Genomic DNA, 11645 nt, shown 5'->3' with positions numbered 1-11645 from the left:
TAAAGCAGATCTTTGTGAGAATGAATGTCATGCTTAATTAAGCTGACTTACTGTGTTTTGCTTGTTGTCTGACTCCCAAGGGCAGAGCTGTCTGACTCACAGTGATTTCAAGTCACTTCATAATAATTCAGCCAGTTAGGGGAAGGAATTACCAAAGAAGTGTGTGTCAGAGTATGTGAAGGGATTGGCCAAAGCACAGCTGTTTTACCAAAAGATCCACATCTCATCCCTGGATTGTTCAGTTGGGACTCTAAAGCTGTGCTCACACAGAGTGCACATCACAGTTTATTATGACAGTAAAGTCACATGTGTCTAACTAACTGCAATGCCACAAAGAAACAAAGTACTGCAGAAATCAAGCACAAACTCAACACTTACTGTATGTTTGAAAGTTGCAATATATGTCAGTATTGTGCTGTTCTCAAAATTGCATAATGATATACTGCACACTACACACGCAAATTGCCTAACTTAGTCTGAATTCACCTGCACGGTAAAGATATCAAAATAGCAACACGTATCTCATGACTGTTGGTCTCAACCCGCCAGAATCTCGAAAATGTTGCAAGATATTTCCAAACATGTGCTATTTTTGATAAACTGGCTACATCTTGGGAATCTAAATTATATCTTCCTCGCCTGAAAATCTATTTATACATATAAATTAACATTAACAGCTTGCCCTTATCTTCTTTATAATATCTTGCATTTAGTGATGTATACTTTTTTGTATCTTCACCAAGGAACAACATCCAGTCTGAAAATTGAATTCAAAGCGAAACGGCACCAGAGTAAAATAAAGTAGAATACTCTTTATGGTGCGCCTTTGAGATTGTAAAGTCTGTTTTTGAAATAAATGATAAAACGATTGATCAACTGGAGCAAATTTCTTTGTACGCGTTCACAATGTTTCTTCCTGTCTTAAGATTCTCTTTAGTCACTTCTTATGCAGACGACAATAATTCCAAGCTTGATGCGTAACATCAGTGAACTGACTTTTTATATAGAGTCCTCACTGATTATTCTATTCTACATATTGTGTTTATGTAATGTAATGGACATTTTTGAATTGTATGGCGTCTGGTGTGCAATCTTGTGTTTTTCCAAATAAAGAGGAAGACATTTGTTTACCGCAGATGATATCACTGACGATAAACCACCCACACATGCTACTTCAGCAGAATATTATTACACCCATCATGACATTATGCAACATACAGTGGAGGAAATAAGTATTTGATCCTTGGCGGATGTTGTAAGTTTGCCCACTAAAAAACAAAATTAGCAGTCTATAATTTTAATGGTAGGTTTATTTTAACAGTGAGAGTAAGAATATCAAAAAGAAAATCCAGAAATTGACATTATATAAAAGATAAACATTTATTTGCATTTAACTGTGGGAAATAAATATTTGATCCCCTTGCAAAACATAGGGCAGTAAAGCAGAAGAAAGGAGGGGGTGGTGAGACATTTTTGTTGTGGGAGGATGGGCGTGATTTTTTTTTTCATTTTTTTCTGTAGCTCAACTAAGCTACATTGACTTTTTGGTATTTTTGCCATCATTAGCAAATACATAGGTAACAAGAGCTTCTATTTAAACGGGCCATTGACCACAACTGTACAAATTCATTTCAACGGTTTGAGAAAAGTGAATATAGTACAATTGATAACCAAAATACAAATATAGATCAATAACAGTAAATGTTTTTAAAATAATTTGCTGGTCCTGAGAAACAAAAGGCTTTGCCATTCCTAAACCTCGTTTCGCGTACTTTTTGTAGACACATTGCTTCTGCTGTGTAGACTGACAGAAACATGCCTCTTCAACCCAGGAAAACGTTTCACCAGCAGCTGTTTGAAATGGTTCTGAAACTTTTTCCCAACAAATGTGTAAAAGATAGGACTGATGCAAAAGTAAAAGTAGGCAATGGCACGTGTGATTTCAAGATAACTATGTATGATTTCTGCGGTCTCACCGTCGGCTTGATCATACATCAACCATACAATGTTGTATGGAGTCCAGCAAAAAAAGAAAAACAGGACAATGAAAAATATCAACCTGACAGTTTTGAACTTGGTAATTATCTTGGTCGAAATGACGGAGATAGCAATCCTAACGTAGCAATAGATAATAACAGCCAGAGGAAAGATCAAGAAAAGCAAAAGCTGGATGTAAAATCCAGATGTTCTCAACATCTCCATATTAAGAGAATCTACCTCCAAAGGGAACTGCTGACAGAGAGTTGTGTTCATATGTTTGAAAGTTTTGTAGAGAATCATCGGCCTGATGCAAGCCAAGCTGCTGATCACCCAAATTGCAGCACATGAGAAGACGGCATATCTTTGATTCCTCACTCGCGCCGCGTTCAGGGAATACACAACTGCAAGGTGTCGGTCAAAGGTCAAAAGAGTAATAAAGAGGACTGAACTGTAGAAGCCCAGATAGTAGACGCTACCAACAATCCTGCACATGACATCCCCGAAGATCCATTGGGAGAGCTGGTTGTAGAGTGCGTTGAAGGGAAGGCAGCTCATGAAGATCAGGGAGGACACCACCATGTTCAGAAGCAAAATGTTGGTCACTGTGGTCAGCTTCTCAAACCTAGCAGATAGCCATTTCAACAGATGGAGAGAAAAAAAAAATGTTTATTGGTCAATCAAGCATTGTTGACACTGATGGTCCACACTGACATTGATGATATTTTTATGCCACAGTTACAAAAAACCAACACACTGCTCACTCGATCTTCATTTGGGCTAAATTAGCTTTTGCAGGGTAAGATCTAACTTGAAGGGTATTATAAGTGTGGATTATCATTACATAACTGACTCATGTTTCCCGAAAGGACATTGTAAACACTGTACATTAAAGATCTTAAATGGAAGCCAGGCTTCAGTGGATTTTGACCAAAGAATAACAATGGTGTTGATGGAAGATAATGTTAATCTTGCCTATACTTCACCCTGTCAGCATGCATCTGACTTAGCCCTCTTTAACTCTTGATGGTATTCTGAATGATAGACACATATTTCAATGTTTCCATGACCATCAGAAATATTTGTTTCTTTTAAAATGTCTCTTGAAATTCTGGCTGATAAAGTATACAGAATTGATGATTCTGTATACTGTTTAAATTGTATTTTACACAGTGTTTTTGTCAATCCTTCTAATGAGAAGTGAGGGTAGTCAAAATATATTTTTGAAATAGAGCCTTTACAACGAAAAGTATATAGAATGCAATACAAAATGGATTAAAAATGCAGAATATATAAACAAAAAAAGCCCAATGCAGCACGAACAAAAAATCAGGATGCAGGCAAAGAATTGTTTTTAAATGAATTAAATGTTATTTAAATAACATTTTGTTCTTAATATTTTCATGAAACCAAATACCACTTTTTTATGGTCTGCATTTTTTTAACAAATAACTATTCATTGTATTTACATTCTGCCTCCAAATACAATATTAACAGAAAACAATGCAGCATATAATCCAATGTTAATATCATAAATTGTGTCTGTATGCTTAATTTTTAAGAAGGTAAATCACTCATTTAATTAAACTATTAAATAACGTCTAACTTCTTAAAAAAGCACTCACTGATAGATGATGACCAGGACCAGCCCATTTCCAAAGAGACTGAAAAGGAACATGAAGTAGTAGAGGATAGAGAGCCGAGACCCCAGAGAGTCGTTGGGTTCTGGTGAGGAACCGTAATCATAATCATAGCTTGTAGTTTCCATTTGTGTCTCAGGTGTTGATGTGAACATCTGCAAGCAACACAAATGCAGCCTTAAACATAATTTTCACAGATGGTAGAGTTAGCAAGGCTTTTAAATGATAACTTAATGATAACTTCTTTAGAAATGCTTTGAGGTGTACAAGGGAGTCAAATGCTGCAAGTGAGCTTCACCAAGGCATGCAAATAAGAAGTGCTAGAAAACATTGCCTTCAAATCATTACCTACAAAGAGAAGTAGGAAATTAAAGCAGATCTTTGTGAGAATGAATGTCATGCTTAATTAAGCTGACTTACCATGTTTGGCTTGTTGTCTGACTCCCAAGGGCAGAGCTGTCTGACTCACAGTGATTTCAAGTCACTTCATAATAAGTCAGCCAGTTAGGGGAAGGAAGTACCAAAGAAGTGTGTGTCAGAGTATGTGAAGGGGAGGGATTGGCCAAAGCACAGCTGTTTTACCAAAAGATCCAAGTCTCCTCCCTGGATTGTTCAGTTGGTACTCTCAAGCTGTGCTCACACAGAGTGCACATCACAGTTTATTATGACAGTAAAGTCACATGTTTCTACTAACTGTAATGCCACAAAGAAAACAAAGTACTGCAGAAATCAAATACAAACTCATCACGTATGTTTAAAAGTTGCAATATCTTTCAGTATTTTGCTGTTCTCAAAATTGCATAATGATATACTGCACACTACACGCTACTGCAAATTGCCTACACTATATAACTGTGAGGTTCCCAGAATGTTCTTCTGAAAGGTAGGATAACGTTCTCTAAAAACATTCTTAACATTTTTGGTGATAACCTTCTTAAGATGTTTTTGATAACTTCTTAAGATGTTTTTGATAACATTGTTAGAACATTATGCCCTACTGTTCTTAAAACGTTTTCAGCTGGACGTTTTATTTTTTTATGTTGCCAGAATGTTATTATTTTAGAGAAGGATAACGTGCTTTATCGTTCCGATTTATTAGAAGTCTTTCATTTTATTTTAAATGCGACCAGCAGCTAGTACAAGTCACTGTCGGTGGCACATTTTGGAGGGGACCCAGAATCAGGCTCGGAATCAGCTGGTGAAAGTAACATTTGTTTATCAGAAAAGGGGAGCTGGGAGTGGAGGTTGGTTATGGCGGCAGTGGGAAACAGTTGTTCCAGGGTGGGTGGAGAGGCCTGGCTGGTCTTGGGAGTGTGGAAGGCCTTGGATTCCTCCTGGGAGAGACGTAAAAATGATTGTGAGGCAAAAGCAGGCAAAGTTGTCAAAGAATATGCTGGTAAAAAGCTAGAGCGGCACGCAACAAACCGTTCACGGCAACAATCGAGCAGGGAATGAGTGCAGGCTGGCTTTCATAGTGTGGCTGATGAGCAGGTTGCAGGTGTGGTTGATTGGAGATTGCTCCCAGCCGTGTAGAGCAGACCAGCAGGCAGGGTGGGAGAGAGAGAGAGGCACACAGTAGAAACAAACACATACAAACACTAACAGGGGTTTCAGGGACGGGCAGTGACAGTGCAACGATTTGTATCCAATATGCATAAACAGCGGACACTGTTTATACGCAGCCCTCACAAACCACACACGGCCAGATAGCTAACCAACAGTTAGAACCTACATACGAGACACAACCTTTATAGTCAGAAAAAAGTGTGATTATTTTCTGATATTTTACACATACGTACCTTAGTGTGATTATAAGAGCATGTGACTGAATATTGGCAAGCAAATTCGTTTTTATACGTCCTATTTATTGTCTCAATGCGCTCATACATATCAAGAAAGTTATCACCAAATATTTTAAGAATGTTTTTAGAGAACGTTATCCTACCTTTCAGAAGAACATTCTGGGAACCAAAATGAAACGTCCCGCTGAAAACATTCCTAGAACAATGAATGGTAACAAAAATGTCTAGCTGGGAACTCACACATGCCACCGCAAACATGCAATATCTGCTTACAGTTTATCATGAATTACGTGCTTGTTTGATTTTTTCAAAAGGAAAATATGGTGATATCAGATTTTTTTTAAACATTCTTTTTAACACAAAAGCAACACGTTTTTTTTAAAGCGCTCTAGAAATAAATCTGACGTTGACCATGACCGTGTTAATATTTGCCATGACAGGAACGTTTTATAAAAAAAGAATAACATCCTGAAAACATTTTCAGAATGTTTTTCTTGGAGAATGTTCTTCATTTGTTATCATGTAACATTGAGGGAACTTTTTATAAAGAACAATTTATAAAAACGTTACACTCACTTCTTCTCCCTGGCCTTCTAGTCAGAGTGGAGCATGACATCTGACTATTCCCTGTGTTTTTGTTTTTTATATTTCTGTTGTAAATTATTGTCTTTTATTGTGATTGTAGTAATGTGTTTTGATTACATGCACAGCACTTTGGCTCAACCAAAAATCGCTTCTAAATGTGCTATATAAATAAAACTTGATTTGATTTGATTATAAAGAACATCTTTAATGTGTTACCCCAACAACGTCCAAAACACATCCTTAGAATGTTGCAGGCAAAATGTTCAACCTTTGTTAACATATCACATTAAAGGAACATTTTATAAAACACTTTCTGTCATCTCAGGCGTTAATAACATCCTGAAAACATTTTCAGAATGTTGCTTGGAGAATGTTCTTCATTTGTTATCATGTGTAACAGGACTGGGCAGATAAAGAGACAAGTGGTAGTGTAGCAATCACGACAGAGGCAGTGTTCAAGTCCAAAAAAGAGGCTTTATTGCTGTTAACCTCTTAAGGCTTAGTGGTCACATGCGTGGACAGCACTTTTTTAGCTCTTGTGTCCACAATGGTGTTAACTGCTGAATTGGGGTCTTATAGCCACATATATGGACACTTATACTGCCATCTGGTGGTGTCAGAAGAGTATAACATACAATGGTAAAAATTCAAGATGGCGGCAAATACGAGGGATGATTCAAGTGGCCACTCCAGACACAAACATCGATCAGGTAAGAAGTCCTGCCTTATTTCATGGCTTATTCTTATTTAGATATTTATATAAGCGTTGGATATTTGTCATGACAAGCAAATTTGGAAAAAAAAGTGTAAAAATAAGAACGTAACATGTCGCTAAACATGAAGTACATGTTTGTGTACTTATGGACTGAAGCTCGTCGAAACAGCTAATATACTAGTAAACATGCACACATGTAAAATGAGAAAACAAGTATATCTGGTGCAGCTTAAAGGCTGTACATTGTCTAAATGTAATACATAACAATTCAATCACTAAATACATATATACATACATAAATTAGTTGGATTAAAACGTTGTACAGTACCATTGAAATCCATTGTTTTTATTTCCAGAGCGTTTTTCTGTACACAAAACAAAGCTAGCAGCTACTGGCTTGCTTGATGAAGAAAACTCAAAAGATTTAGACCTATCTGAAAATGTGATCTCCATCCTGAACAAAATTAACGCACCATCACCACAGGAAGGAAAGCAGTCATGAGGATGAGGTTGACAGTAGTGACAATGAGGACCCCATTCCGAGCCCACAGAGCACAGCAGAAGGACATAAACGTCGCCGTGACGGTAAAAGATTAATGGCATTATCAAACCCAGTAGATTGTGCTTTATTTAATGTAGTTAGCGCCTCAGGGCTACGTGAGGATTCTGGAAGGTGAATAGCTTATTACATGACAGGAGCAGAGATACAGGGACAAGGTCATGCCCACACAAAAACCACTCCCAGTACGTCGAAGTCGAACGTACCCGATGAGACTGATCGTGCAGAAGATGACTCTGAGGAGGCCACACCAGGGACCCAAGCCAAACCAAAAAAAATAAAAAAGGGAGAAGTCCAAAACAAAGGTAATTTGTATATTTTAGCAAATGCCTTGAGGGGTAATCTTTCAAATTTCATGTAAAAACGAATACCACAAACAAATATAAAAAAGATTTTATGCTTACTAGATAAAAATGTAACTTACTGCAATAAATACATACATACTAAAATAACTATTTTATTCTGATTCCTGGTTTGTGCAGGACGGGAAATAACGCTGAAGGCTACTCCCATTGACAGGGCCAACGCTTCCTTGCCGAGTATACAGCATCAAGGGACGAAGCCGATCTGGAACAGAACAGGCGGACCGCACTAGAGTAATTTTGACAAGTACAGTCGATAGACGATCTGATACACTGATTTCAAGAAAAAATGTTCTTAATGCCATGTCAAACCTGTCACAGGAGTGGGGAGACCCACTCACTGGTCAGTCGGATGAGGTCTACACTTTTTTTGGTCCTGTATTTTAAAATGTCCTGCATCCGAATTACCAAAACCACTTAGGAGTATTGTCCAAAAGCCCTTTAAAAACACCTGCCATCACTGACGATTCACAGCGTGCCGCAGATTCTTCCCAAAAACTGAAGGGGCAATAAAAGCTGGTAATTGAATGATAAGATGTGCCTGACGATCTGAAGAGTCTGGACAGATTATCGCGAAAGTGGGGCCATATTCTGGAGCGGAATTTTGCGGGCCTGCAAGTCTCTCGCACAATCAACCTGATTGCCACATCTCATTGATGAGCAAATGATACCCTTCACGGGAGCTGTCCGTACAGACACAACTATTGCCAATGAATGAGCCCCACCCAGTTGGGCATAAGACACTATGTCGTGGTCTCAGCGATGGGCATGTGCTTGATCTTGACTTATCAAAGTACCATCACTGATCGAGAGGTCGAAGAACCCGAGGCCTGGGCTTTGGGAAGCTTAGTCCATCGAGCCGTCTTTGTCAAACCCTTGACAACCGCGGCACAAACCAGTGTAATTCTCGCACCGGTTCTTCACCACCAATCCAAAGCTCGCGCACACATGATGGGAGAAGGAAGCTGTACAATACACTAGGTCAAACTAATGAAGAACGCTCGCTGGAGCGAACTGACCAACTTACAGTGACAAAGCATGAAACGCCCGCAGGAACGCAGCTCCTCATCCAGACCGTGTCGCTGAGACTGGAACAACATATCCTGTGTGCTCATGCTGATCTGCTCGCGTTATGTACAACAAGCGTATGCTGATGCTTCGTTGTTCAAAAGAACTAGGGGTACCCAGCGAGGACACCTGCCCGCGCTGGAACAAGAGGTTGCGCACAATATGATCACCTGCCTTTCGCGATCCACGCTCTTGTCCTGTGCGTCCTACTTACCTCTCAAGACATGGAGATGGGATGTCGACTTAGACTCATACGGAATGATCAACTACTAACTCGCATGAGCAACCCGTAACCTAGACACGTGGACAATCTCGACGAATCGTTATAGCACCTAGAGATCTGCGCTCTTACGCCCACAGCTGGACTACTCTCCCGCAACGACCATGCAATCCCTGTGCTGGACCAAAGAAAAACCCATTCCAGTTCCCTTGAGTTCCTAATGAGCAGTGGCCAGATCCCTCTACATCCGGCCAGGCATACCACCACACGGTGCAGATGCTGACCAATAATCCGGAACAATACAGACAGGAAGAGATTGCACAAAGGACGGTCAAACCCGTCACAAGGCACCACATGTGACCCAGAGAGCTGCACCCACACTAGTCTCGTCCGACCACGGAGGGCTTCAAATGCCCCACCAATCCCGAAGATAATGCGGCACTGAAACGAACCTGCAATGCCCGTTGCAGACGAACCCAGGCTGCACCTCGCGAAGAACCCAGACAGTGGCGACTGATCGTGACATGCCAACCAACGTGTTCTATGTGCAGCACAACACACACAGAAACGCAATTGTTACTTGCCTTCAACGACGTCTATCCACGCGTGATGGCAGACTGACCCTGCATGCGTAGAGTTATCGCTGAAGGCTCATACGGTGCCCCTGAGCGCCATCCGTAACGCGAGCCCCCGACACACCACAACACACAGCACGATCATCTCTGTACCTCAAACGTATCCCACCACTTTCAACACTTACCATCTTGTTTTTACACATTACGAAATGCCACAACTTATCACCATGAGCACATCCTTCGCTCTGATCTGCTCAAAAAGGAGCGTGTCCCATTTTACAATCACCTATAATTGTTTTTCACACTACGGTCGTTCCAGCTCATATTGTCTGATTACCTACCTGCTACGTAAACATGTGACAACCTTTAAACAAACAGTCGATTTGAACATGTAACTTTATATTTTGTTACAGGCAACCATACAAATGTTCTCCTGCAAACTATCCTGTTTTGCACTTTGCCAGCCCTTTTCAAAACATGATCACCATCATATTGCCTATTAACTAGCCAACGGCGGCAAAAGTGCAATGACACTTTACCTCGTCATCGTATTCTTACTCTGCATATATCCACAAAACATGTTCAACAAATATGTGCTGTCTATTTTGCGTTTCATGAAACATGCAAAGCAGTCAGGGATAGTCACTCACTGCCTGCTGTTCATACGGATGCGGAAAATACAACCGAGTCTATCTCATTATATCTCTCCACTCCAACGGTGAACCCATTAATCTGAGCCCAGTTTTATGGGACAAATTCGAACCAAGCACAATCACCACATACTGTTGACATCCTTTTCATCTAACAACAAAGTACATCATATCAAAACCAGATGCATCTTAGCTTTTTATTCAACACACTATTAAGGGCCCAACCACTCAGCCCCAAATAACACAAGAAAAATACAAAAACATGCATGTACACAAACAACAGACTTGGGGCCTTACGGAGGTTCTTAAGCGAGGCGGTGTTCAACACTTCAGCGCACAGTTTCAATACTCTATTTCAAGGACTCAGCCTCGCCTGATCTAAAGTCTTCTCTCACTTATAATGTGATGTTCAATAATACTTTTCAAAACAACACAGGCTTAAACTGCCTATTTATCACAAGCTCAAAAGACAACCAGCACGCACTGTTTTCGATAAATTAGCCTACTCCTAGCAATAAGGGCTCAATGAAACGACTCAGCGGCACAAGTTCAAGCCACACAACGGAAAACCACAGTTCCATTCATCAATATTTCACGTCCTATCCCTTACCCATCTCACCATCCCTCATCTAAGTAGATTCGGTACGGAGCGTCACTCTCCCAGACACACTACACCTCACTTCCTCTCTCACACTTCTCACACACAGCACCACCTATCGATTTCACACCGCTAACTCCTTCTTCTATCTGCCCTTCCCTCCTGCAGCTGTCTCTCTCCACGGATCGACAATAGGCAACAGGAGTGTATACATAATACTCCTCTTCCGTTAAACACTCGACAGGAACATTACTAACTCTCAATCTCGTCACTCATTCAGGATCTTGTCGCATCATGTAACTTCTTTCGCAACAACAACACCAGGATCTCCATCCGGCTCCGAACCGATACCTCCGCAAAGCTAAGCTTCCCCCTCCATCAGACCACCGGGCACACCACCACCATGAAGCCGCCCGACTCTGCGCTTGCATGACTGGGGCTCTGTTACCGTCGAGGTCCTGCCACTTCCTCCTTCACTCCCTCTACTAGCACGACCGGGCATCTCCGCACGCCCAGATTCCACTCCACATTCCAGCTTCGGGAGACTACCCCGGACCACAGTCTCCGGCCACTCACACACACACACACACAGGAGAACACGGTCCCCCAGAGAAGTCTAGCAGCTCCAGCCAGCTCACCACACCGAGAGATCACAGACACACGAGCGACAGCCAGAAGCGCGGCGCCAGCACGCGTGGAGAAACAAGACCAAGGATATAGCAGCCGAGTACACTCCAACAGCCTCGCTCGTCCGAACAACACCCACCCGACTTCCCAGGACACCCGTATCCACGCGATTCCGACCAGCACCTACGGACTACACAGCACCGTGATAATCTCATTGCCGTCATCGGATCATCTACTGCGTCACATAGCAGTACACCCTTACGCAAC

The 11645-nt window shown here is 41.1% G+C and overlaps 1 protein-coding gene across 1 annotated transcript; it reads right to left on the bottom strand.

Moving 5' to 3' along the window:
- Positions 1-1391: 1391 nt before the first annotated feature.
- Positions 1392-4096, bottom strand: LOC104949917 (C-C chemokine receptor type 3-like). The gene is made up of 3 exons (XM_010776355.1): positions 4038-4096; positions 3603-3772; positions 1392-2602 (listed from the first exon to the last, which is right to left on the bottom strand). The coding sequence occupies exons 1-3, from the start codon at positions 4038-4040 to the stop codon at positions 1753-1755; spliced, it is 1023 nt and encodes a 340-aa protein (XP_010774657.1). The 5' UTR covers positions 4041-4096; the 3' UTR covers positions 1392-1752.
- Positions 4097-11645: the final 7549 nt, after the last annotated feature.

Source organism: Notothenia coriiceps, unplaced genomic scaffold (assembly GCF_000735185.1).
Source record: "Notothenia coriiceps isolate Sejong01 unplaced genomic scaffold, NC01 NC01_scaffold00016873, whole genome shotgun sequence".
In the NCBI taxonomy this organism is placed as follows: Eukaryota; Metazoa; Chordata; class Actinopteri; order Perciformes; family Nototheniidae; genus Notothenia; species Notothenia coriiceps.
This window is presented reverse-complemented; position numbering and strand designations above follow the sequence as displayed.

Excerpts from the sequence above, each read along its gene's own strand:
- LOC104949917 (XM_010776355.1), bottom strand. Across the intron at positions 2,603-3,602 it reads GTCCTGGTCATCATCTATCA|GTTTGAGAAGCTGACCACAG; the intron begins GTGAGTGCTTTT and ends GCTATCTGCTAG.